Source organism: Lutjanus erythropterus, chromosome 10 (genome assembly GCF_056507025.1).
Source record: "Lutjanus erythropterus isolate fLutEry1 chromosome 10, fLutEry1.hap2, whole genome shotgun sequence".
Taxonomy (NCBI): domain Eukaryota; kingdom Metazoa; phylum Chordata; class Actinopteri; order Lutjaniformes; family Lutjanidae; genus Lutjanus; species Lutjanus erythropterus.
This window is the reverse complement of record NC_139326.1, coordinates 312075-338593: the sequence shown is the minus strand read 5'-3', so window position 1 is coordinate 338593 and position 26519 is coordinate 312075. Positions and strand designations below refer to the sequence as shown.

The 26519-nt window shown below is 40.8% G+C and overlaps 4 protein-coding genes across 6 annotated transcripts in view; 1 reads left to right on the top strand and 3 right to left on the bottom strand.

Annotated features, from left to right (window-relative positions):
- The window catches only part of LOC146319694 (dematin-like), a 29294-nt gene extending 27969 nt beyond the window's left edge, over nucleotides 1–1325 (bottom strand). The window contains exon 1 of one of the 2 annotated variants that reach the window (XM_084727713.1): nucleotides 1206–1325. The gene's annotated coding sequence lies outside the window, so the exon portion shown is untranslated. The remainder of the gene's footprint in view (nucleotides 1–1205) is intronic. The other variant, XM_084727712.1, reaches the window with a different exon arrangement.
- A 1391-nt stretch (nucleotides 1326–2716) lies between these two features.
- On the bottom strand, nucleotides 2717–8865 carry rsph14 (radial spoke head 14 homolog). The gene is made up of 6 exons (XM_084729388.1): nucleotides 8570–8865; nucleotides 7896–7998; nucleotides 6787–6905; nucleotides 5936–6161; nucleotides 3678–3817; nucleotides 2717–3428 (listed from the first exon to the last, which is right to left on the bottom strand). The coding sequence occupies exons 1-6, from the start codon at nucleotides 8835–8837 to the stop codon at nucleotides 3127–3129; spliced, it is 1158 nt and encodes a 385-aa protein (XP_084585514.1). The 5' UTR covers nucleotides 8838–8865; the 3' UTR covers nucleotides 2717–3126.
- Nucleotides 8866–9952: 1087 nt separating this feature from the next.
- Nucleotides 9953–12542, bottom strand: srp19 (signal recognition particle 19). 2 transcript variants are annotated; one of them, XM_084727708.1, is made up of 5 exons: nucleotides 12365–12542; nucleotides 10922–10997; nucleotides 10496–10567; nucleotides 10302–10410; nucleotides 9953–10112 (listed from the first exon to the last, which is right to left on the bottom strand). In XM_084727708.1, the coding sequence occupies exons 1-5, from the start codon at nucleotides 12400–12402 to the stop codon at nucleotides 9982–9984; spliced, it is 426 nt and encodes a 141-aa protein (XP_084583834.1). In that variant the 5' UTR covers nucleotides 12403–12542; the 3' UTR covers nucleotides 9953–9981. The 2 variants fall into 2 exon arrangements, with proteins under 2 accessions (XP_084583834.1, XP_084583835.1); XM_084727709.1 differs by lacking the exon at nucleotides 10496–10567.
- Nucleotides 12543–12705: 163 nt separating this feature from the next.
- Nucleotides 12706–25730, top strand: LOC146319691 (serine/threonine-protein phosphatase 2A catalytic subunit beta isoform). Its single transcript, XM_084727707.1, has 8 exons — nucleotides 12706–13111; nucleotides 16345–16383; nucleotides 19427–19597; nucleotides 20545–20718; nucleotides 21037–21126; nucleotides 21808–21969; nucleotides 22642–22760; nucleotides 24947–25730. The coding sequence occupies exons 1-8, from the start codon at nucleotides 13010–13012 to the stop codon at nucleotides 25017–25019; spliced, it is 930 nt and encodes a 309-aa protein (XP_084583833.1). The 5' UTR covers nucleotides 12706–13009; the 3' UTR covers nucleotides 25020–25730.
- Nucleotides 25731–26519: the final 789 nt, after the last annotated feature.

The window sequence follows — 26519 nt, the reverse complement described above, 5'->3', positions numbered from 1 at the left end:
ACAGTCTGCAGCACAAAACATGAGAAAATAAGAAAGTACAGGCAGAGAGCTGCACTCGTCTACAACATGATGCATATGAGAACTTTAACAGGGTTTTGTTGTTTTGTTTGTCCATAAATCAAAGGTCCATCAGTCCCTCCAGGGTCTCACAGGTCGTCTTTGGGACTGTTGTGTCCTAAAATGTCTGATGTCATGGCAGCTTTTTGAAAAAACTGTGACATATCCTCTGATGCTTTTCAGCTCAACATGCATTGACATTTTTTTATAAAAGCTGCTGTGGAATCAGACAGAAGTGTGAAATCCTGCAGGGACTAAATGATTTTAGATTTTAGGAACATTAATGTACAGAATACACAATAACTTTAAAATGGATGATGTATTAGAGCGTCCCCTAAAAGTCTCAAAGTAGGTTTTCGGGGGAGCTCATAACCTTTTTGGGGGAGCTGAGCTTCCTGTAGCTCCCTGAACCATGGACAGATAGTCTGATCAATAGATAGATCGATAGATAGATATATTAGATAAATATTACAGGTAGAATTCTGCACATTTACAGGAACATTTCAGAGATATTCTGTGATCACAGGGAGGATTTGAGAGGAGGCCGGCCGGCAGATGTTGGGGGGGGGGGGTGTTACATAAAACCATCCTCTCCTTCTTAATCCATCCTGCATCCTGCATCCCTCCATCCTCTCCTCCTCTCCTCTCCTCCGCGTGCTGCTCACTTACATAACTTCAGACTGACTGAATCATCTCTGATTATCATAAAATAATCGATACACACAGTGTGAGGGTCGATGTTTTGAAGCGGACACACACACACACACACACACACACACACACACACACACAAACGCAGGCTGCAGGAGGAGGAGGAGGAGGAGGAAGAGGGGGCCGTCGGAGCTGCTCTGTCCCGCTGTGACGCACCGCAGCCCGGCGTGTCACAGCATCAACTCTCCCGGACAAGGTCGAGCAGAGCCGGGGAGACATGCGGCCGGAGTCCCGCTAAAAATACCCGCATGTTATTTCTCACGGTCCTCGTGAATATTTTCATTCGCACAGCAGAACATCACACCTTCATCAACATCATGATCCTCTGCTGATCTGCGGTCTGCTGGCTGATGAACCGCGAGTCATCATGGGTAACATCGGACCGCAGTAACGTGTGAATGTGAAGCCGCAGCAGGTGAGCAGGAGGCGGATCTTACCTGTGAGATGTTCCGGCGTTTGTCTGTCAGAAACATCCAGCAGCTCCGTCATCACACACACACACGGACACACACACTGCTGCTGCTGATCACTGTGAGCAGACTCAAATACACACACACACACACGGGGGGCGGGGGGGGGGGGGGGGGGGGGGGACGGGAGGGAGAGAGGGAGGGAGGGAAGAGGGAGGGAGAGAGAGAGGGAGAGAGAGAGAGAGAGAGAGAGAGAGAGAGAGAGAGAGGGGAGAGAGAGAGAGAGGGAGGGGAGAGGGAGGGAGAGAGAGAGAGAGAGAGAGAGAGAGAGAGAGGGGAGAGAGAGAGAGAGGGAGGGGAGAGGGAGGGAGAGAGAGAGAGAGAGAGAGGGGAGAGGGAGAGAGAGAGAGAGAGAGAGAGAGGGGGAGGGGAGAGAGAGAGAGAGAGGAGAAAGGGAGAGAGAGAGAGAGGGAGAGAGGGGAGAGGGAGAGAGAGAGAGAGAGAGAGAGAGAGGGAGAGAGAGAGAGAGAGAGAGAGAGAGGGGGGGAGGGGAGAGGGAGGGAGAGAGAGAGAGAGAGAGAGAGAGGGAGAGAGAGAGTGGTGGAAAGAGTTCTGAAATTCTGTACTCAAGTACTTTTATATTACTAAAACATTAATCAATTACAAGTAAAAGTAGTGGTGTTAGAAATATACTTAAGTAACTAATTACAAACACTCAAGTTACTGTAATAAAGTAGATTTTTGGGTATTTGTAGAATTTTATGTCTGTATTTTTTATTTGTTCTTGAATATGCATTACAAGATGTAATCTACTTAGTTACTTTTATTTGGATTAATATCCAAACCTTTTATCTACATTTTAGGAGCCAATCAGGTGATGCGATCACAAACAGGCCAATGAGAACAAAGAGATATGGATGAAAAACTAAAGACTGCAGCATGTTTTGTATTGGAGTACTATCAATCAATTAATCAGTATTGTCAATTTAACCAATTAAAACTGTAGTTATTAATATTTCATCAATCGTCTATAAATCAAATTCTTTGTTGAAACTAAAACTTGAAATAAAAATGACACAAACCCCAAAACAAAAGGAGAAAAACAGAAAACGAGGAAAAAGTTTAAAAAAACAAACCATGTTTGTATTTTATAGATTATTACTGATTAATCAATAAAAACTGATTGTTTGCATCTTCAGCAATCAGTTCAGGAAAACTGAAAATCATCAACTTTAGTTTGAAGTTTGGAGTTAATTCAGACTGAAGATTTGGACAAACAGAAACCTCTGATTGATTAGCTGCCATTGATAAAGTAATAAACATCAGGAGGTAAAAAAGTAACTAATACTCTGAGTAGTTTTACAGACGAGTACTTTGTAGGAGGCCAGATTTTGTTTTTTGTTTTTAGTCTGCAGACTCCTGATCTAAACTAACTGTGTGATTTCAGACAGTTTTGTAGAAAAACATTTTTATATTTTAATATATTTTTTTCTTTTCCTCAGAGGAAACAAGTGAAAGTGAAAGTGTCCCTGAGATGAAAGCAGCTCTGTGTCCTCGGTGTTTTTCATGTCAAAGCCCTGCAGCAGCAGCTCAGACGTGAACAGCAGAAGTAAAATAGGACGTGGCCTTAATGAGAGTGAAGAGCAGCTGCTTTCAGATCAGCAGGTCAGAGGAAACTCTGTGTTCAGGACAAAAACTCACTGCTGGAGGAGATAAAACTCACTGACCTGCTCACTTAAGCATCAACATTACAGACTTTAATCTCAGCTTAAAAATACACTGAAAAGTAACTGAGTACATTTAAGAAAGTAGTGTACTAAAGTACAATTTTCTACTGTGGAACTTGCATTTTAATTTGCTATTGTTCGTATTATAATAAACATTTTTTGCCACTTTCTATTTAAATGGAATAATGATCAGCAGATTGATCACTGGTCCATTCTGGAGGTCAGAGGTCAGCGGCGTCTGAGGGTGTCCAGGTGACAACCCTGATGGCGGTCTGAGCAGCCGTCCGGATGTCTTTGTCCTCCTCTGCCGCTGTTCTCCTCCCCTCCAGCAGGGGGAGCTGCTGCAGCAGGAGGCGCCGTGCGTCTGGAGCTTCGGCCAGCGCCGTCAGAGCCCGCAGGGAGTTCATGACCAGGGCCTTCCTCCTCCTCCTCCTCCCCTCATTCTCACCCTCCTCCTCCTCCTTCTTAGACGCCAGGTCGAGGAGGATGGGGATGACATCCAGCTCCAGACACCGCCACCTACCTGCAGGAGGCGGAGACTCGGTCAAACCTGAACTCCTGATTGGTCAGGAAAGGTCACATGGTGCATTTAAGGTGTTTCTTTAAAAAAATCTTAGAGCTACAAGAAGACTGCGGATGAAAACCTGAAATAGAGGAACAAACTACGACTCCCAGGATGCATTTCACCAACAAACGTCCAGTCACAGAGCTTCACATCGTGCTGTGTCAGTTTACACTTTGACGTTCAGATGAGTGTGTCCATCTGTCCTACCTGCATTGATGATCACAGCGTACATGAGGACTCCGGCAGCGTTCGCCTGAACCTCGACGTCTTCATCCTGCAGCAGAGCGACCAGCACAGGAAGGACCGCCTCCTCCTCACACACCTGCTGCCTCCCGACCTCACAAACACTGAAACCAACAGAGAGGGGTCACGACAAACAAACAAACAAACAAACAAACAAACAAACAAACAAACAAACACTGAAACCAGCAGAGAGCGTCACGACAAACAAACAAACAAACAAACAAACAAACACTGAAACCAGCAGAGAGGGGTCACGACAAACAAACAAACAAACAAACAAACACTGACACCAGCAGAGAGCGGTCACGACAAACAAACAAACAAACAAACAAACAAACAAACAAACACTGAAACCAGCAGAGAGCGGTCACGACAAACAAACAAACAAACAAACAAACAAACAAACAAACACTGAAACCAGCAGAGAGCGGTCACGACAAACAAACAAACAAACAAACAAACAAACAAACACTGAAACCAGCAGAGAGCGGTCACGACAAACAAACAAACAAACAAACAAACAAACACTGAAACCAGCAGAGAGCGGTCACGACAAACAAACAAACAAACAAACAAACAAACACTGAAACCAGCAGAGAGCGGTCACGACAAACAAACAAACAAACAAACAAACAAACACTGAAACCAGCAGAGAGCGGTCACGACAAACAAACAAACAAACAAACAAACACTGAAACCAGCAGAGAGCGGTCACGACAAACAAACAAACAAACAAACAAACAAACACTGAAACCAGCAGAGAGCGGTCACGACAAACAAACAAACAAACAAACAAACACTGAAACCAGCAGAGAGCGGTCACGACAAACAAACAAACAAACAAACAAACAAACAAACAAACACTGAAACCAGCAGAGAGCGGTCACGACAAACAAACAAACAAACAAACAAACAAACACTGAAACCAGCAGAGAGCGGTCACGACAAACAAACAAACAAACAAACAAACAAACAAACACTGAAACCAGCAGAGAGCGGTCACGACAAACAAACAAACAAACAAACAAACAAACACTGAAACCAGCAGAGAGCGGTCACGACAAACAAACAAACAAACAAACAAACACTGAAACCAGCAGAGAGCGGTCACGACAAACAAACAAACAAACAAACAAACACTGAAACCAGCAGAGAGCGGTCACGACAAACAAACAAACAAACAAACACTGAAACCAGCAGAGAGCGGTCACGACAAACAAACAAACAAACAAACAAACAAACACTGAAACCAGCAGAGAGCGGTCACGACAAACAAACAAACAAACAAACAAACACTGAAACCAGCAGAGAGCGGTCACGACAAACAAACAAACAAACAAACAAACACTGAAACCAGCAGAGAGCGGTCACGACAAACAAACAAACAAACAAACAAACAAACACTGAAACCAGCAGAGAGCGGTCACGACAAACAAACAAACAAACAAACAAACAAACAAACAAACAAACACTGAAACCAGCAGAGAGCGGTCACGACAAACAAACAAACAAACAAACAAACAAACACTGAAACCAGCAGAGAGCGGTCACGACAAACAAACAAACAAACAAACAAACAAACAAACACTGAAACCAGCAGAGAGCGGTCACGACAAACAAACAAACAAACAAACAAACACTGAAACCAGCAGAGAGCGGTCACGACAAACAAACAAACAAACAAACAAACAAACAAACAAACAAACACTGAAACCAGCAGAGAGCGGTCACGACAAACAAACAAACAAACAAACAAACAAACACTGAAACCAGCAGAGAGCGGTCACGACAAACAAACAAACAAACAAACAAACAAACAAACAAACACTGAAACCAGCAGAGAGCGGTCACGACAAACAAACAAACAAACAAACAAACAAACACTGAAACCAGCAGAGAGCGGTCACGACAAACAAACAAACAAACAAACACTGAAACCAGCATAGAGCAGTCACGACAAACAAACAAACAAACAAACAAACACTGAAACCAGCAGAGAGCGGTCACGTAAAAACAAACAAACAAACAAACAAACAAACACTGAAACCAGCAGAGAGCGTCACAACAAACTTTGATATTCACTTATTTAAATTAAAACGTTAAAAAACGGGGAAAGAGGAAAAGAACAAAGTATAAAGTCCAGAATAAAAGCAGTGAGAGGATTTCGACGTTCCAGCTGAGGAGACACCTCTGGACACGTCCGTCCTCTTCATGTGTCTCACCTGAGAGCCATCATGGCTGCAGCCGCCTCCCTGCGGACGTTTGAGGAGCGATGAGACAGTTTTCGTCCCAGCAGAGAGACGCCGTCTGCAGCCACGGCCGGCAGAGGATTCAGCCTGGAGCAGGAGCTGAGGGTGGAGAGGAGCAGCACCTCCTCCTCCTCCTCCTCCTCCTCCTCTCTGAGCTTCAGCATCAGTTTAGGAACCAGAGTGAGGAGAGCATCTGCACCTGCAGGGTTATAAACATGTTATAAACAGTCATAACTGACCTGATGGACTATTATTGAATTTGATTTTATTGACTTTAAACTGTTGCTTTTTAACTTTAGTTGAAGTTAAAGTTCGTCTGTTTAGTTCAGTTGGTGGAGCGTCTGTCTCATGTATGGAGGCTCCTGTCTGTGACCCCTGTGACCCCTGTGACCCCGTGACCCCGTGATGTGTGTCATCCTCCCTCTCTTCACCCCCATTTCCTGTTTACTCTTCAGCTGTACTATCAAATAAGCAAGAAAAGCCCCAAAATATAACTTAAAAAAAAGTTAAAGTTAGTCTTGCATATTTTAAAGACATTATTTCTTGTTCCTGAGTAGATTCTTCTTCGGTGGTGTTTGATTTTATGACGTGAAGCACTTTGGGCTGCATGTGTTTAAATATAAAAGAAACATGAATCCACTTTGTAGATTTTTCTCGATGAAATTATTTGATTTTTTAAATCAAAAATTTCTTGACTTCTTCTGCAACTGAGAAATTTAAACTTTCACCTGGTTTTACTTCTAATGTTACTGCTGCTACTACAAAAAGTATTCCTCCCAGAGGTGGGAAGTAACTAAGTACAAATACTTTGTTACAGTGTGTACCTGCAGGCAGCAGAGTGAGACGGTTCAGCACTTGGAGAACATTGATCCTGCAGGAGGAGGATGAGTCGTCCAACAGCTGGGACAGAGGAGGGAGGAGGGACGAGGACAGCACAGCCTGTCTGCAGGAGACAGACTGATGAACCAAAGATGTCTGCTGTGTTACAGCACCACCTGCTGGTCACACCTGAGACAAACAGCTCAGGTAGAAACACCTTCAGATAAATCTGCTGATAATCAATATATTTTAATTAACATCTGTCTGTCTGTGTCTCTGTCTGTCCGTCTGTGTTTCTGTCTGTCCGTCTGTCTGTGTCTCTGTCAGTCAGTGTCTGTGTCAGTCTGTCTGTGTCTCTGTCAGTCCATCTGTGTCTCTTTCTGTCCGTCTGTGTCTCTGTCAGTCCGTCTGTGTCTCTGTCTGTCAGTCCGTCTGTGTCTCTGTCAGTCCGTCTGTGTCTCTTTCTGTCCGTCTGTGTCTCTGTCAGTCCATCTGTGTCTCTTTCTGTCCGTCTGTGTCTCTGTCAGTCAGTCTGTGTCCCTGTCAGTCTGTCTGTGTCCCTGTCAGTCCGTCTGTGTCTCTGTCTGTCTGTGTGTCTGTCAGTCCGTCTGTGTCTGTGTCAGTCCGTCTGTGTCTCTGTCAGTCCTCTGTGTCTGTGTCAGTCAGTCTGTGTCTCTGTCAGTCCGTCTGTGTCAGTCCGTCTGTGTCTGTGTCAGTCCGTCTGTGTCTCTGTCAGTCCTCTGTGTCTGTGTCAGTCAGTCTGTGTCTCTGTCAGTCCGTCTGTGTCAGTCCCTCTGTGTCTGTGTCAGTCCGTCTGTGTCTCTGTCAGTCCTCTGTGTCTCTGTCAGTCCGTCTGTGTCTCTGTCAGTCCTCTGTGTCTGTGTCAGTCCTCTGTGTCTGTGTCAGTCCTCTGTGTCTCTGTCAGTCCGTCTGTGTGTCTGTCAGTCCTCTGTGTCTGTCAGTCCTCTGTGTCTCTGTCAGTCCTCTGTGTGTCTGTCAGTCCGTCTGTGTCTCTGTCAGTCCTCTGTGTGTCTGTCAGTCCGTCTGTGTCTCTGTCAGTCCGTCTGTGTGTCTGTCAGTCCTCTGTGTCTGTGTCAGTCCTCTGTGTGTCTACCTGCCGATGCAGTGTGCGGTCAGCTGGTGAATCAGTTGGCAGGTTTTTGTTCTGATTTCTGGATCTTTGTCCTTAAATAAAACTTTCAGTTGCTCCAGAAAACCTGCAGGAGAAGCAGAGAAATAAGTTGATCCATTTTATATGATCATTTTTAATACAACTGATTTTAAATTGATTTTACCAGAGTGACGCCTGTTTTCGCATGTTTGGACCTTTTTTCAACTAGTGATCAATCTGGAAAGAATTTTTCAACTAATCAATTAGTTGTTTGGTTCATAAAATGTTGATCAAAGTCAAAGATGACGTCCTCAAATGTCTCATTTTGTCCACAACTCAAAGAGATTCAGTTTACTGTTTGAGAGGAAAGAAACCAGAAGCTGAAATCAGAGAATTTGGACTTTTTGTCCTTTAAAAAGAAAAGATCCAAACTCATAAATCGATTATCAGAATCGATGCCAAGTAATTAAATAATCAGTTAATCAACAAATCAGTGCAGTTCTGAATAAATATAAAGAACAAAGAATCGCAATTAGATATTTTTTCTAAATGGTTCCATCCCACAGTACTGATATAAAATAAAATTACTCCGTTACAAGTAAAGTTCTTGGCGAAGTACTCTGAGCTTCGTGTAGTTAAAGTATCCAGAGTAAAAGTACTCCGTTACTCGGTCTTACCTCCGTTAATAGTCTGATAGACTTTCTGTGAGTCGGTCATCAGGTCACACAGTGAGTTCAGAGCCCGGAGCCTCCTCTTCATCTTCCTCCCCTCCTCCTCCTCCTCCTCCTCCTCCTCCGCCTCCAGCTGCTCGAACAGTTTTGGAATCGCCCGCAGCCCGAAAGCCACCGGAGCCCGACCGGGAAACGGCACACGGTCCGCCATCATCACACGGTTCGTCACGACAGGGAGACAAAATACACAAACACTGTTGCCTAGTAACCGCATTCATGCTGTCACTTCCGGGTAACCACCCGCTACCTCTTTTTTTTTTTTTTAATTTATTTTCTTAAACGTTGACAAAACGTATATATTTTTTTCTTATAAATATGTATTTTATTTTTGTGTTTTTTATTTCATCGCACCACCTTCTTTTGTCTGTCATGAACCACAGCACGCCGCCTGTATCTGGGAATATTTGTTAATAATTTAAAAAAATGAACTAAATTAAATTAAAAACATTTGTCAGGTTACATGAATGAAATCCATCACAAAAGTGTAGCTGTGGAAAATCTGTGCTGAAGTACAAGTACTTTAACATTACTACAAAATTACTCAGTTACAAGTAAAAGTACTGCTGTTAGACTTTTTTTTATGGAAGCCCATTTCTACCAGTGAAAGAAAAATAACCCCACAGTAAATCAGAATTATGAGACAAAAAGTCTGATTCTGTATTTTTCTCATTTGAAATTTTATTTTCATTTGTCAACAAACGTCTCCACCAGACAGAACGAAGTCACATGAGATGCAGCTGCAGCCGCTGATTACAGATCCATGGATACAATTATTGATTAATTAATCACCAACGTCCTGCTGCTGCTGCGTTCAGTGTTTTGTTCCTGTGTCTTTGTTTTCACCGCCCTGTTTGTGATCAGATCACCTGAAGAAAAGTAAATGATCTCAATTAAGTCAGAAAAACTTCTTAAAGTTTATTTCAAAACTGAAGAGTCTGAGTTGGTCTCAAAAGTCAAAAATCTTTTGCAGTGTGTTACCTTGAAATGTTTGGTTTTTACAGTGCAAAGCAAATGAGAACATGAGTTGGCAGGTTTTTCAGGCCGATCACTTTGATAACGAGTGATATTATAAAAATAAAGCGAGGAGAAGGTGAGAAACTGACGTCTTTATTGGAGGAGACTCAGTGAAATGAACAGAATCATTCCTCTGATGATAAACAGAAAGCAGCTGATCTGTGAGCAGCTCTGAGATCAGTTCACTGTGGCCACCATGTGAAGAACTAAAGGGAAAACATTTGAATTTAGGCCTGCAGAGCTGAATGAACGACAAAAAAATAAATCCTCCAGGCTTCGATTCATCTCAACAACCAGCGAGCTCCAATTTAAAATGAACTAAAAAGAAATCAAGATATTTGTGTTTATTTCTTCTTCTTCTTGCTCTTCTTCCCTCCCTCTCCCTGCTGAGAGCTCGTGTCTCCTCCGCCGCTCTTCTGAGTCCGAGTCTTTAGTTTTGGGATCATCTCTGCGACATAAAACATCACGTCTTTACCTGACGAGAGAAAACACAACAGACACGTCTGTTCAGTCACAGTCAGCAGGTCTGTGGCCACGTTGATGAGGCCTGTCAGATGGATCAGCAACTTTGTTTCACTTCTGGAGGAAACAACACACCAATTAATTATTTGTGTGTGTGTGTGTGTGTGTGTGTGTGTGTGTGTGTGTGTGTGTGTGGACCTACGGGAGGAGAACTTGTCCTGACAGAGGCTGCCGTCCGCCTGCTTCATCTGAACTCTGACTCGACCTCTGAACTGGATGTCCCTGTTCCACTCCCTGGGGTGCATTTTGTTCTGTAGCACACATGATGATGTCACAATGATGTCATTTCAACCCCTGATTAAGTGTGTGTGTGTGTGTGTGAAATTTTTCTTGTACCTCTACATAGACGTTGACTCCAGCAGCTGTCAGGACGTCTCTGATCTCAGCGCAAGACGGGTTCTCCACCGCCTGCACACACACACACACACACACACACACACACACACACACACACACACACACACACACCTGATGTTTACAACATGGTACACCATACTTACACTCTTTACACTGACTTGAGCTGCACCATTCACTGAAACATGATCCAGACAGACGGCAGACATCTTGGACTGCAGTGAGAATTTCATCATTTAAAAAATGTGTTTTAAACGATCCCAAGAGAAATTTCCTGATTTTGACCAGAACTCTTCAGCCCTGATCTCATCTCAGGCGGAGTGACCTTGAATGCATCGTGGGTACCAACCAGCAGCGTGTATACAGTCAGAGACTGACAGTGAGCTGGTCAAACACTTGAAGAGTCACCTTCTCTGTGGGGATCCTTCGTCCTTCAGCCAGCGTCTTCTTACTGTTGATGTAGACAGGATAGATGCAAATAAACCTGAAACACACACACACACACACACACACACACACACACACACACAGATTATTTTTACTGGTACAAAATATTTTAATTTGCCCTCATTATTACACATATTTTTTACATGCAGCTGTGTATATTCAGATTCATCATACAGATTATATTACATATCATATCCATAGGTGTCATCATTATCTCAGGATTAACAGCTGCTTTATGTTCTGTCTGTCTCTAACACAGTCTGTCCTCTCAGCCCGGAGACAAACAGGAGACAGAAAAGGTGCTGACTACAGCCATGATACGATAAATATCATGATACAGGGGTTATGATTTGATATATCGCAAAACTGTAAGCAAGATGATATAATGGTAATTTTTTTTAATCTAATTTTAGGAAAACAAAGAACAAACCAACAAATGTAGAACATTTGAGTTGTAACATTTACTTTTTTTGCAATCAGAGCAATCAAGGTTTAAACACAACACAAAACGAACCTCTGCCACAAATCTTTGCATGTATCACGACATCACGATACAATATCACAAAATATGATGCTGAGATTCTCCATATCCTCAATATTTTCTTACAGCCCTGATTCTGACTAGGGCTGAACAATCAATCGACATTTTATTGAAACTGAAACACGGTCTGCTGCAGTTTTGCAATCTTTGATGAAAACCTCCGTTTGTGTTTGTAAAATGATCGTGTTGCTGCAGAGACTTGCTGATTCTACAGACTGAAGAACACATCGTTGTGGGGCTGCAATTAATCATTAGTTTTATTATCAATTAATCTGTCAATATTGTTTTAGGATTAATCGATTGATTGTTTGCTCCATAAAATGTAAGAAAATGGTGAAAATTAAACGTGAAAACATGCGATAAAAAAAAAAGCACCGATCATACACGTCATGCTAGAAGGGCTAATGTGGCACTACGGAGAGAGGGACAGGCCAAACTTCATGTAAACACTGACCACTTTAACATCAGCCACAGTTTTAAATATTTCGGGAGTTTATATCCGACTAATTATGAAAGGTCAGTCTAAGGTGGTAAACAGCATTTATGAATACAAACATTTCATAAACATTTCGCTGTTTCATTCATGAGTTCCACCGTCGATGGCGAAGTTGAACAGTTTACACTAAAAAACTTGTTTTTGTTGGATTAAAAAATAATTAAATCTATGCCGAATTAAACAGCTGTTCTTCCACATCGACACAGCTGCTACAATAATATATAATAAGATGGTTACATTCCACACAACCTACATGTCCTCAAAATCATAAATATTCTACGGGAGTTTTGCAATACGTGCGGCCACGGCTGGGCACGGTTAGCTTTAGCTTAGCCATGCTAACTGGCTGGTGTTTACAGACACTCACCTCTCTTTATCAGCGGGGTTTTGGGTCAGATGAGCCATGGTTGATGGTTCGTTAGTTCTGTTGTTAATCGACTAAAAACGGTCAATCTGCGCTAGATGAAGACACTTAACGATACGGTTTGATTTGAGCTAGCGAGCCATACGGCCGCTGCACATGCGCACTGACCGTCTCTTGAAAACCGGGAGGTGCGTTTGATTCACTGTACCGACAAGGCGTTGTAAATGTTTCAGCACTTCACTGTTTGTCCACGTGGTGCCGCTGCTGCGCCGAGTCTGCGCGCTACTGAAATGCCCGGATGTTATTGTAGCTAGCTCTTTTAGCAAATCGGCTAGCCGCTGCGACGCTGTTTCCTTCTGCCGCTACGGTCTGTCGCATCGGGGACATTCGACCCTTTTGACTCCCCCGGCCAATAGAAAGTGTTTTTTAACGTTGGTAACTGAACGTCGGTGATTTATCATGATAGAATTTGACTGAAAAGCTCGTTAATTTGAAGTCTTACCGTTGATTTTCCAACCGGTTTGGCGGGACTGGATCGGGTTAACAATACGACGAGCTAAAGGCTAACAGCAGCTAGCATTCACAGCTAGGCCAGTTTGTTTCTTCGGGTAGCTAACACAGCTAGCTTAGCAAGCTACCGCGGCTGTCATGGAAGACAAATCTTTCACTAAAGAGTTAGACCAATGGATCGAACAGCTAAACGAGTGTAAGCAGCTATCTGAAAACCAAGTGAGGACACTCTGCGAGAAGGTAAGCTGCTCACCACACCGGGCTTAGTCGCACTCAACCGGCCTCGCTCTCACTGTGGCCTAGCCTGCGATGAAGGCTTCGTCTAATTTCTGGAATGAAGTCACAGCAAGGCGGCGATTTTCGCCCCGTTTTCGACCAGTTATCTTGGGTTTGACGATGTTTCACAGATAAATAATCCATAAAATGTAACCTTGAGGCTAAATGATCTGCTCAGCTCCGTGATTGTTTGTGTACAAGCACGGTTTTCGGAACCACCGTCGTCTCAGGACAAACGGGCCGAAAATTCACATCATTGACTCATTACCAGCAAGTAGACGAAGCCCTCTTTATTGCCAGTATATTAATGGGGCTGCCGTTTGCGTGCAGATCATTACCTTAGCTTCGTGTTTATTCCTAGACTTTCATAATGCAGCTGTGATATTAATAATGAACATTTTATTGATAAGCTGTGGGTGTTGTGATTTGCACCGCGCCCTGTCTCTATCGATCACCCGTTTTATTGCATAAACCTGTCAAAGTCTCTCTGTGTTCAGGCGTCACTTTAGGTCTGTTGCACCATAAAAATAACCCCTCTGCAGCCTTTTCACTGCATCACCGACCTTTAATGTGAGCACAACACATTTTTTAACGACATTACTGATAATCTGCAGGCCATTTTCTTTGCTGGAGGAACATTGTTGGATTCCCTGTGAGTTGAATGAATGAAGGAAAAGCCTCAGAACCGTCGGTTTGTTCAGTAAGGCATGGAAACAATCAGCTGTGGTGAACAATCTGATATTGGTCTACTGGGGGGGAAAGTCATTTAAGTCTTTGATTAAATATGCATAAAGTCCAAACAATCATGGAGCACAGAGTCGACTTAATTAACACATTTATTTCTTTGAACAGTTATTACATTCATGTCGTAAATCAGACAGCCATGTTCTGTGCTCTTTTATAGAGATGCACGATAAATATTGTGGACTGGGCTCATTAGTCATCAGAGCTGAACATTTAAGTCAAATTTTATTGAAATCACAGTTTGGTCTACTGCAGTTTTCAAATTTCGGGAGATGCAATATTTGATTAAAAAAAAAAGTTTTTTGTTCAATTACTCTGTCAGTCATTTTTATTATTATTCAGTTGGTTTTTTGGTCCATAGAAAATATGAGAATGATTAAAAATTGGTTCTGTCACAATCTTGTCATACGTCTATGCGCTCCATCTGTTTCCACGTGTTTGGACCTTTTTTTTTCAACAAGGAATCAATGTGATAAGAATTTTTCCACTAATTAATTGGTTGTTTGGTCCATAAAATGTCAGAAAATGTTGATCAAAGTCCAAGATGACGTCCTCAAATGTCTCATTTTGTCCACAACTCAAAGATATTCAGTTTACTGTTTGAGAGGAGTAAAGAAACCAGAAAATATTCACATTTAAGAACTGAAATCAAAGAATTTAGACTTTTTGTTCTTTTAAGAAACAAAAGGATCAAAATTGAGTAATTGATTATCAGAATAATTGCCAAGTAGTTTAGTAATTGATTAACCAACAAATCATTACGCTTCTACATTGTTTGGTGCAAATCGCCATAAATATCAGACCTGTAATGTTTTTCAATGAAAATGAGAATAATGGTGTAAAAAGGATTCGTTTTCTTTCTCCAATGTTAGTAATATCAGTAAAATTAATCACATTTAGATATTTTTTTATAATTCTTCACCCCTATCAGTTATCATCTGATTAAGGGAAATTGGGGCTGAACAATTAATCAAAGTATTACTGAAATTCCAACATGACCAAGTGTAGTATCCAAACCACAGGAGCTTTAGTTTTTTGAAAAAGAAAAATGTGACAGATGTCATTATGATAAATGCAGAAATGTGGTGACCCAAAAATCATCTTCCTCAGGTGTAGAAAATGTGTTTGTTTGCTTCAGACCCCAACAAATGTCACATCACAAGTTTATTTTTTAAGGAAAGTGTTGAATTATGATGCAAAAATGATCACTTATACTAATCACAATTGGAAATGTAAAGATTAAAAGATTATTAAATAAATAAAGTATTTTGCCGATAGATTGATGTGATCATTATTATTTTTTTTAAAGAAAAATAAGGTCCACCAAAAAGTGGCTCATGTACTTCTATTATGTCAGTTAAATTCTAACTATTATCAAGCTGAAAGGTCCTCAGAGAAAATAAGGATGATTTAAATACAGAGAAATATAAGAACAGCCTGTATCAGTGTCGGAAACAAAGGCTGAAATTTATTTGTCATTATGACATAATAAAAGGATGGTAGAGCCCAGGATGTAGAAGTGAATGGTTCTGAAAAAAAAGATCTAATTGTGATTAGTTTTACTGATATTGCGATTGTGATCTGATTTGTAGGGATGTCTCGATCACATTTTTTTTGGCCCCAGAGTCCGAGTCATTTGATTTTGAGTATCTGCTGATACCGAGTCCCGATCCGATACTTCAGCAAAGCATTAATAAGAAGAAGAAAAAAAGGGAACACGTCCATGTTTCCACCACGTGAAATGCCCAATTTGCACACATTACAAATGGCTGTTGCGCTGCCTTCACTGTCCAGTTTAAAATACCTCCAAACTGCAGACATTTTCGCTGTCCTGAGGAGACACGTTTGTCCTGCGTTAGCCTACTAACTACCAGCTCACTACTGTGTTGTCTGAATTCCCTGCCTGCCGTAAATTGTGACGTTTCTGTCTGTGCAAAAATGAATGAATGTTGTGGAACTTATTAAAATTAAAACTAAGCCAGTGTCGTTCCATTTGACATCTCTGTACCTCAGGATGAATTTAAAACGTGAACATGGCCACATTTGTTGTTTTGTAAGGTTAAGTCCGATAATTTCCACTCGATTCCAATCATTTGAAAATCACGTGATCGGCCTCGATTTCTGATCATGTGATTGGATTGGGATACAGGCTGTTCTTATATTTTCTTTCAGCTTGATAATAGTTAGAATTTAACTGACATAATAGAAGTACATGAGCCACTTTTTTAGTGATTTTTTTTTTTTTGCTCCACTGTTCTGTCTGACTGAATCATTTCTAACAGTACGGTGTCCTGTGAGGTCACAAAGCCTCGATGCCTCGGAATAACCCGTCAGTCTGTCATGAGTGCTAAACGTGGATAACCTTCTGTCTGTATGCAGGATCACTGGGAGAGAAAACATCTTCAAAAGGATGATAATGAAATAAATAATCTGTGTGTTTGTCTCCTTTCCAGGCCAAGGAGATCCTGACCAAGGAGTCCAACGTTCAGGAGGTGAGATTTCCCACAATGCCAGAGAAAAAACAGATCCTTACAGATAGTGGGCGGCACACAGGCCTTCTGGACGGACAGACCATCTCATTAAAGACCTGGAAGGCTCTTTTTTATTAAAATGAGGGGTGCTTTGCTTTTAATCAGTCGGTTGAAAATGGTGGATTGGTGGAAAATGAATGAAATGAGATTTTGATAATCGAGAAGAAAAGCAGCAGAGATGCGTCAGAACAGACTGTTGACATGTTGAAGGTTTCCTAACTACCTCAAAGGGAACTAAAGCAGGAAGTCACATTAATGAACCAGCAGAAGTGAAGATGAGTTGTTCCTAAATGAGATTTACAGCCAAAGCTTCAATTCAACAGTATTTTTACAGTTTAATAAAAGTTCTTGTTATAACTGATGTGTTTATAATATTTTCAGGAAAAAAAACCTGAATGCTGACTTTGTTGTTGTTCCCTCTGGTGTGTTTGGAGTCTGTGCAGTCAGGAACAATATCACACCTTGTTTACACGACAAACTGTGTCTGTGCTGAGTTGCAGGCTCACACACACACACACACACACACACACACACACACACACACACACACAGAGTCCTTTTTAAATGCCATCAAGTCTTTTTAGAAACAAAAGTCTGCCAGCAAACCTATAAATGCAACATATTACTTTTCCTTTTATCCATTTATCTATAACTTATTATCATTCAGGTTCTCATGAAGGCTTTTTCCACCAACATGGAACTGGTTCCTTCATTTTGAACTGTTTGGAGCATTTTGATGGAAAATAAACTGGTTCTGAACCCAAAAAGTTGGTTACCAGCTGAAACAAACAAACGTTAACTCCCTTTGTTGATGAAACACTCGATTACACTCAAAACTGGTGGAAACTTGTCTCGAATCTCTAGAAAGCACCAAGGTTTCCAGTAGGGCTGAACAGTTAATCCTCATTTTATTAAAATCACAGTATGGTCTTCTGCTATTTTCAAATCACAGGAGGTGCAATATTTGTAATTAAAGTTTTTATTTATTTGAATATACCCAGACAGACAGTATTGTTAATACGCAGTGAGCTATACATAAGCTGATGGGGAAGACATAAACGTAAAACCAATATTACTTAGCAAGCACAGCTGTACAGCCACCTCATCAGTGTCCCAGCAGCATCATGAGCAAAAACGCCACCCCGTGACCTTTGAACGTTCTCACCTTCATTATTGATTCTAGCTCCCATTTGTTATGTTGATATGATAACATTTCTTTAGATTCCATCCGTCTTTTAAAGTCTGGAGGGGAGGTACTACCCCCACATTTATCACTGCCAAGTCATGTTTTAATACATTTGGAAATTGTTTGGTCCCCCATCAGGTACAGTCTTGGTGATCTAGTGGATGTAGTACCCAACTACTTCCCTATGAGTTCTAGTACTTTTTCCCAACATGGGTAAACAGGGTTACACTCCCAGATTGCCTGTAGAAATGTTCCTGTTTCTGCCTGATATTTCCAAAATAACTGACATCACTGACCAGAAAGCCCATCCTGTGAAGCTTAGAAGGACTTAAATTAGTTTATGTTGAATAAATTTCCCCGTATTCTCCTTTATATATTTCAGGAGGAGCAATATTTGATAAAACCCTGATTTTTATTAGTAAAATAATTGTGGTGCTGCAAAGACGTGCTTTGCTGCCGTCTTGCCACCAGGCTGAACAACTTAACTGGGAACTTCAAGATTTCAGTTGTAGATGTTAGTTTTCCCAAATCGAACAAAGTGCTGTTTTTATTGAATCATACAACATCCTGTTTATTCACCATGTGTCCTGTTAAAGCGCTTCATGTGTGATGAGGAAGTGATGAACCATTTGAGGAAACTGAACTGTGTTTGTTGTTCTTGTTTTATGATCTTCAGGTCAGTGATGATGGCTTGATTTTTTTTTTTATTTATTTCAACCATAAACCAGCACCAGCATGTCGTCATACAGTCATAACAAAGTACACTGAGTTTCCTCATGTGCCTTCGCCTCCTTCCTCCACCTTCAAACACCCGGATAAACACAACAAAACTGACAGACGAGCAAGAACAAGAGAAAATAACAGAAAGGAAAACCTGCAACAAAAAGTATGCCTAGAACCACACAAAACAAACAAATAACATTTTGAAAAAATAGATGAGACAAGCGATGACAACATTAATGGCAACAATAACAATAAGACAAGAATTTTAAGACGTTAATAAGAATTTTGAGAGAGAGAGAGAGAGAGAGAGAGAGAGAGAGAGAGAGAGAGAGAGAGAGAGAGAGAGATGTTTCATCAGATATTTTCATCTAAACCTATTCCTAGATAACAATCAGCCAAAATCAGAATCGGCAGCTCAGTCCCATAAAAATATTACAATCGGCAAAGAAAATTGAAATCAGTGCATCTTGAATGTGTCTCGGTCAAATAATCTTTAGTCCTGACGGACATAAAGAAGTTAAACTTCTTAAGTTTATTATAAAATAAGCAATAAACTGTGTGGATGTCAAACTTCATTCTTGATCCTGAAAATGACAAAAAAAAATTGTAACTAAAGAGCAACTTTTTCTCTTTTTCCAGAGTATTTAAAAACTTGAAAAACATGAGAAAATGGACCTTTGAAATAAAAATGTATTGCCTCCAAAATCTTGACACTTTAAAAAAAGAGCCTGTAAATATTTAGACACTTGTTATACCTGCACCTAATGACATTACTACTGATACACAGTGTGATCAGCTGATAGTATTGATCTGCTTCAGTTTGGCTTTAATCAGGACATGTTGGACAGAAAACAACGAAGAAACTCTGGAAAAGCCGAGAAGTGAACCTTTAAGATTTTTTATTTTTAATCACAGATGTTTTCCTGAAGTCGAGAATAAACCGCGACTAAAAAACTAAAGCGGAACATTTGTTCATCTGTACTGAAAATTTTATTTATTTATTTATTTAATTTCACTGACATTGTTGTTACCTCTGTGTGTGTGTGTGTGTGTGTGTGTGTGTGTGTGTGTGTGTGTGTGTGTGTGTGTGATCAGGTGCGATGCCCGGTGACGGTGTGTGGCGATGTCCACGGTCAGTTCCACGACCTGATGGAGCTGTTTAAGATCGGAGGGAAGTCTCCCGACACCAACTACCTGTTCATGGGAGACTACGTCGACAGAGGCTACTACTCTGTGGAGACGGTCACACTGCTCGTCACGTTAAAGGTAAAACGCTGCTGCTGCTGTACTGTGTGTGTGTGTGTGTGTGTGTGTGTGTGTGTGTGTGTGTGAGGAGTAAAGAAGGAAGAGCTTTTATATTTTTTCCTAAGAAACAACTTTTTGATTATCAGAATATTTGGTGATTATTTTAGTAGTCCATAAATAATCAATAAATGGTTGAATGTCTAATCTTGTTTGTGTATTTTCCAGACATAAATCATATTCATTTAACTTGGTTTCGCTCTGTATTTCCTTGCTGGTCATAAATCTGGTCTTCAATCTTTTATCTTGTTTTGGCGATAGAGCTGAAAAGTTTATTGATCAATATCAATAATAATTGATCAGAGAGGTGGTGATGGATGACATGTTTTGTGCTTCAGAGGGTGGAGGTGGATAAAAGAAGTTTGCTCTGATATTTGTTTTGACTGAATTCTTCATTTTTTGATGTTTTTATTCAGATACTTTTTATTTTTAAATTTTATTTTGAAAGTACATGTGTAGGCTTCCTTCCTGTCTGTCACTCTGCTGTCTGTCATGTTTCTGGGACACGACTTCATGGACTCAAAGGCTCAGGAACTGGTTTCTCTCTGTTCTTCATGATGATGTTCTGTGGAGTCGATGTTAACTGTGTTTATTGGATCGGTCTAATGTCTGTAAACACGTGTTTCAGTAATTAGTCTGTGGAAATGTGCCTTACTGAGTGACAGCCCAGCTGGATCTCCCTGTGACCACACGATTAATGTGGTCACTGCAGTTTAGTCTTCACACAAACCGCACGTCCTAAAATGCTTTAATGTTGTTCTCAGTAAAAAGTCACAGATCTGCAGTTTTGAGCTGAAATGAGATGAGCGGAGCCGTGGACTGGACCTTTAATCTGTCCATCGTCTCAGCTCTGAGTGAAAACAGCTGCAGCCCCATAATTAATCCAACTTTTTTCCTGTTCTGTGGTTCAGGTTCGTTTCCAGGAGCGAATCACCATCCTGCGAGGGAACCACGAGTCACGGCAGATCACACAGGTCTACGGTTTCTACGACGAGTGCCTGAGGAAGTATGGCAACGCCAACGTCTGGAAGTACTTCACAGACCTGTTTGACTACCTGCCGCTCACCGCGTTGGTCGACGGACAGGTAGGACGGTTACAGCTGTACTGTTACCTGCTGTCAGGTTCTTTCACACTTACAGAGTTTTATCGTTTATCATTAAAACTCTTATTTGTTCTTACTGTGTTATTTTTGTGCTTCTACTCTTTAATTGTTCCTCACCTGTGTTTTATTCTCGTTGTTGTTTCTGTGATGGTTGAATTTCTCTCTCTGGATTAATAAAGTTTACCTCTGTGACAGGATGTAACGGCGCCTGGTCGCCGCCGATGTGGTTTCTTTGCATTAATTGTTTAAATATGTGATTTTATTGAAGCTCGTCAATAATTTGTCTTGTTTCTGTCTCAGATCTTCTGTCTCCACGGAGGTTTGTCTCCTTCCATAGACACTCTGGATCACATACGAGCTCTGGACCGCCTGCAAGAAGTCCCTCATGAGGTACACACACAGACACACACACACACACACACACACACACAGACACACACACACACACACACACACACACACACACACACAGACACACACACACACACACAAACACACACACACACACACACACACACACACACACACACACACACACACACACACACACACACACACACAGACACACACACACACACAGTTTTATGATTCTCTACAGTGTAAGGAAGTTTTATTTTGAAAGTATTAGTTTTGGTAAGCTCAGATCACAGATCTTAAATGTTAGTAAGGAACCTGAGCTGCATCATGTTGGTCTGAAAACGGATTTTAAAGGTAAAGTCTGGTGTTTTTTCACCAGGACTTTTGACTTCCTGTCTGTGGCTCAGTTCCAAGCCCATTGGCTCCTACTAAAGATGTCAATCTTGAAAAGCACCTCAGAAATATTTAGATTCATGTTTAAGTTTTTCATACGATTGTTCTTGTGAAATCAGTGTTGCAATAAACATCTTAAATCTTTCAAAGGACCGTTGTCTGATTTGGGTTGTGTGTGATTAGTCGGCTACACGATTAAATGACGTCGCCCTCGCTAGTCAGCAGTAGTCAGACGTTGGACTTCCTTCAAAGGTTCCTGTGTTTTTACAGAATTAACAAAATTTGTCCTGACAGTTTGTCCTCTGTCTCCCGTCCCCTCAGGGCCCCATGTGTGACCTGCTGTGGTCGGATCCCGATGATCGCGGTGGGTGGGGCATCTCTCCCCGAGGTGCCGGCTACACCTTCGGACAGGACATCTCTGAAACCTTCAACCACGCCAACGGCCTCACCCTGGTGTCCCGCGCCCATCAGCTGGTCATGGAGGTAAAACACACACACACACACACACACACACACACACACACACACACACACACAGATCAAATACAGAGCTGCAACAATCAGTCAATTAATTGATTCTGTACAATCATATTGTTATTGATCACTAGTTGAAAACACCTGTTTTCACATGTTTGGATCTATTTTTCAATTGATAAGATTGTGACAGGATCAATTTTTCACCATTTTCTGATAATTATGGATCAATGAAATGTTCCTCCTCCCCCTTTTTTTTATTTTGATGAAAAACCACAAACTGACATGAACACACACTTTCAGGATTTCAAGTTTGGTTTTTTTTCTTTTTGTGCGGGTGTTTTTAGTTGAGTTGGTACACACACACACACACACACACACACACACACACACACACACACACACACACACACACACACACACACACACACACACACACACCTGAGTGGACTGAAGAATCCTAAATATCCTCGTGTATCCATGGCAACATAATGAAGCTGTTAGGTTGCAGCGCTCTCCTGCAGTTTGACTCCCACTGAGCCTCTTCACCTGACAGACTCTCACTGAACACAGATTGATGATGTTTGAGGGAAAACTGTGATCAGATTGATCGACATGAACGATGCAACAGTTGTCACACAGTCTGATGTTTGAAATGTGTGTGTGCTCTTGTTCCTTCAGGGCTACAACTGGGGCCATGATAAGAACGTGGTGACCATATTTAGTGCTCCAAACTACTGCTACCGCTGTGGAAACCAGGCAGCCATCATGGAACTGGATGACACTCTGAAATACTCTTTGTAAGTATAAAGATTTTAAATTCATCTTAATATTCAGGCAGGTTGAGAGCTGGACTCCATTGTCTGTCTGTGTATGTGAGTTCAGACCACGTGCACCAAGAACGTCATGTTCAGTTTTCGCAGCACAGAGCAGAGTCATTCCAAAACTCTGGGTTGTGGAGATTTTATTTGGGTCACCATGTTCATAAACGACTGGAAGAAATTTTTTTACTGATGAAAGGAGAAAACAGGAGGCTGTTAATTCTGACTAGATGAACTTATTTTGCTGAAATGTCCAACACCATGAAAACAAAACAGCTGAGAAAAGTCCAAATTTGAAGGCAGGAGTCTGAAACCTGTGGCTCTTTGGCTTCCCTCCATTTTCATTTATCACTGTTTCAGATCACGACTCTAAAAAACAAACCAGAAAGAGTTTAGAAAACTTTGAAGGCAACGTACTGTAGAGCTTTGAGCCAAACTGAAATTCATAAGTTTTGAAAAGGTTTTACCAACTACAGATCATTTGTTGAGATAATTCACTTAAATCTTTGAGTTTAAGAAACGCAAAATTTGAATGAATACAATTTTTATATTTTCAGTTAAAACTTTTTCATTTTCAGGCATTAAATTAATGATGAATCGGGTTCATAGTTTGTCTGAAGAAGAAAAGTAAACTTTTTAAAGTTTATTTTGAAGCTCAAGAGTTAGTTTTTGCTCAAAAGTCAAAAATCTATTGCAGTACCTTCTCTTGAAACATTAAGGTGTGTCACCTATTTTTATAGTGTAAATTCATTCTTACATTCTCCAACTGAAAAAAAAATTGTAGCCTGTTCACCCAAAAATATTTTGTCAGCTAAAATGTGCATCTTAGCGTCTGTGTGTGATGGTGACTCGTCTTCTCGAGTTTCCATCAGGTCACTGTGCACGGCAAATCAAAAAAAAGTTTTCAGGGAAAACAGAGAATTTAATGTTTGTAACTCCAGACAGATTTTTTCAATCATGGATTAATTATCATCCCTCAGTTTTTGAGCGCCTGGAGCAGCGCAGAGACGCTGGTTTAAAAATCTTTCTAACCGTTCAGCTCTGGAAAAATGTGACTCTTTGAAAGGGAAAAAAAAAATATGGAGATTTTTCATGAAGTATCTTGAAAGTCACCTATCAAGATGTTTGCTGAGGAGTTGAAAATGAAAATATTGTAATGTGTTTGTTTTCTTACATGTGTGTAAACCTTTAAGTAAATCTTAGGGGTGTAAATCTTAATTTTTAGAAATTCAGTAAATATAATTACCATATTTTCCGGACTATAAGTCACACTTTTTTTCATAGTTTGGCTGGTCCTGCGACTTATGCTCAGGTGTGACTTGTATAAATTAAAATATATAATCTCACATGTTCTTAAATGTTATTTCGCGCTGACCGACACGACCCAGGAGTAAACATTACCTACAGCAGCGAGAGGACGACCACCGGTATCTGCTACTCCTGTACCACTGAAAATTAATTTAAACATTAACTTAAAGACTGAACACAAATGACCCCCAAAAGAAAATCATACTCTGCAGATTACAAGCTGCACATAGTGAAACATGCAGCTGAAAACGGTAAACGAGCAGCAGAAAGAAAGTTTGGACTGAGTGAGAAACTTGTGAGGGACTGGTGGAAAGCAGAGTTTACTCTTACTGCAGTGAAGAAAACTCAGAAAGATAATCGCGGGCTAAAAGCAAGATGGCCACAGCTGGAGGAACGAGTTCACAGATGGGTGCTTGAACACCGTGCTGCTGGGAGAGACTTGTCACCGGTTCACTGCGTCTCCACGCCCTGGTAGTTGCCAAGGCAACAAATATGAATGACTTTGCAGGAGGACCTTCTTGGTGTTACGGCTTCATGCAACTATCAGAGCACGGACAACGGTTAAAATAAATTCCCCCCAAATGCGACTTACAGTCCAGTGCGACTTATTTATGTTTTTTTCTTCTTCATGATGCATTTTTTGACTGGTGCGACTTATAGTCCGAAAAATGGTGTAGTTCACATCTGTCAGGTCATCAGTGCAGCCGCTGATAAGTTTCCTGAGCCTCAAACATGTTTAACACAAAGTTTCTTAGTTTTCTCTCAAACACAATCATCACGCAAACATCCTGACACAAATATTAAACACATGAATGTTTGATGTTTTTGTCAGTAACAGACCCTTTCTGTCTCCTCAGCCTTCAGTTTGACCCCGCCCCCCGCCGCGGTGAGCCCCACGTGACCAGACGCACTCCTGACTACTTCCTGTGAATGTCCAAAGCCATCCCTGTCAATCATCCATGAAGCTCCACCCCCTCCCTCCCCTCCTGCCCCCCCACCCCTTCATTTTGGATGGAAGATATTAATAATAATGATGATGATGATGACGATGATACTGTACCAGGGAGAAACGAAACAAACGATTGGCTGATGAACCAAGATTTAAACATAAAGAGCAACTTAAAGAGCGGCCCCCTCTACAGTCTTGTTTTCAATATGCTGTCATTAATAATGCTGTGCTTCTGGGGAAAAAACCAACACGTACAACTATGATCTGTTTTCTTTCTTTTTTTGTTTCTTACATGTTTGAAAACGAGATAATAAAACTACCAACGTGGACCAAATGTGCCATATTCTGATCCTTTTACAACATGTACAACGCGCAATGTTTTTCTTTTGTTTTTTCTGTTTTTCTTTTGTTTGTTTTTTTGTTTTGTTTTTTTTTTTTTTAGACCAGCACTATAACCCAACCTACCTGACGTCACCTCCACACCACATCTCATCCTGGCATATGTGCTTTTTCTGTTGCAAGATAATTTTAAAAAAGAAGAAAAAAAAAAGGAAAAAAGTTTGCTTCAAGTAGTACAGCTGTCAGTTTTAGCTGTCCAGGCTGCAGCCGGTGGTCATCTCAGCAAGTATATTACTGTAATTTGAATAAAGACAACAGACGTATGAAATAAAAATGTCCTATTGACAAACTTGTGGGCTGCGTCAGTGTCGTTTGTTTTTTCTTTTGCTGCACGTAGACATGATTTATGCAGCTGCTGTGGGAACAAACCTTGAGTCTGGCACCTTTTTTAAAAAAGCAGGTAAAAATGCTGTCGACTTTTTCGGTTTTTCAAAATCAAGTCTTTATGAAGAGACCGCGTTCATCCAGAAATACTGTTCACAGAGCTGACCGGGAGATTGTGACATTTAAATTAGTTAGAAATGTGTTTATGTAAGCATTGATTTAAATATAAAATATTCTTATTTGAATTATTTGGAGAGAAGTTCTACTGATAAATAAAAATGGATTTGTTTATACTCATGTCACAGTCCAAATTAAATCCTTCTAAGGTGGAAGAAGATGATGACGTTGGAACAGAAATCCAAATCAACTGATGATTTGTTTTGTTTTGTTGAATATGATTTTTAAAGCCTATTTAAGCTTTTTAATCCATTTTGCTTTTGTTGTCCCTTGAGGGGCCAAGCTGTCAACTACAGGAAGGATTCATGACTTCATTCAAGCAAAAACAAAATGGAAAATAAAATGATAAAAATAAGTAAAAGACATTTAAAATATACAGAATACATAAATATATGGTGTAATAAATGACAATTGTTTTAAATATCTATATTTCTACTGTTTTATTTATTTTTCATTTCTCTTTATGCACACGTTTTCAAATAGTCATTTATTCTTTAATTCAATTCTTTGTCCACATTTTCTAATTTATTTATTGTCAGTTTTCCTTGTTTATTCTTCTTATTCCTTATGGCTCATTTATT

Coding starts and splice junctions, on each gene's coding strand:
- LOC146319691 (XM_084727707.1), top strand. CDS start 13,010: ATGGAAGACAAATCTTTCACTAAAGAGTTAGACCAATGGATCGAACAG. Junction 13,112..16,344: donor TGAGGACACTCTGCGAGAAG/GTAAGCTGCTCA, acceptor TCTCCTTTCCAG/GCCAAGGAGATCCTGACCAA. Junction 22,761..24,946: donor GACACTCTGAAATACTCTTT/GTAAGTATAAAG, acceptor CTGTCTCCTCAG/CCTTCAGTTTGACCCCGCCC.
- rsph14 (XM_084729388.1), bottom strand. CDS start 8,837: ATGCGGTTACTAGGCAACAGTGTTTGTGTATTTTGTCTCCCTGTCGTG. Junction 7,999..8,569: donor CTATCAGACTATTAACGGAG/GTAAGACCGAGT, acceptor CTTCTCCTGCAG/GTTTTCTGGAGCAACTGAAA. Junction 6,162..6,786: donor TCTCACTCTGCTGCCTGCAG/GTACACACTGTA, acceptor ATAACCCTGCAG/GTGCAGATGCTCTCCTCACT.
- srp19 (XM_084727708.1), bottom strand. CDS start 12,402: ATGGCTCATCTGACCCAAAACCCCGCTGATAAAGAGAG. Junction 10,568..10,921: donor GAAGGATCCCCACAGAGAAG/GTGACTCTTCAA, acceptor GTGTGTGTGCAG/GCGGTGGAGAACCCGTCTTG. Junction 10,113..10,301: donor TCAGGACAAGTTCTCCTCCC/GTAGGTCCACAC, acceptor TTCTCTCGTCAG/GTAAAGACGTGATGTTTTAT.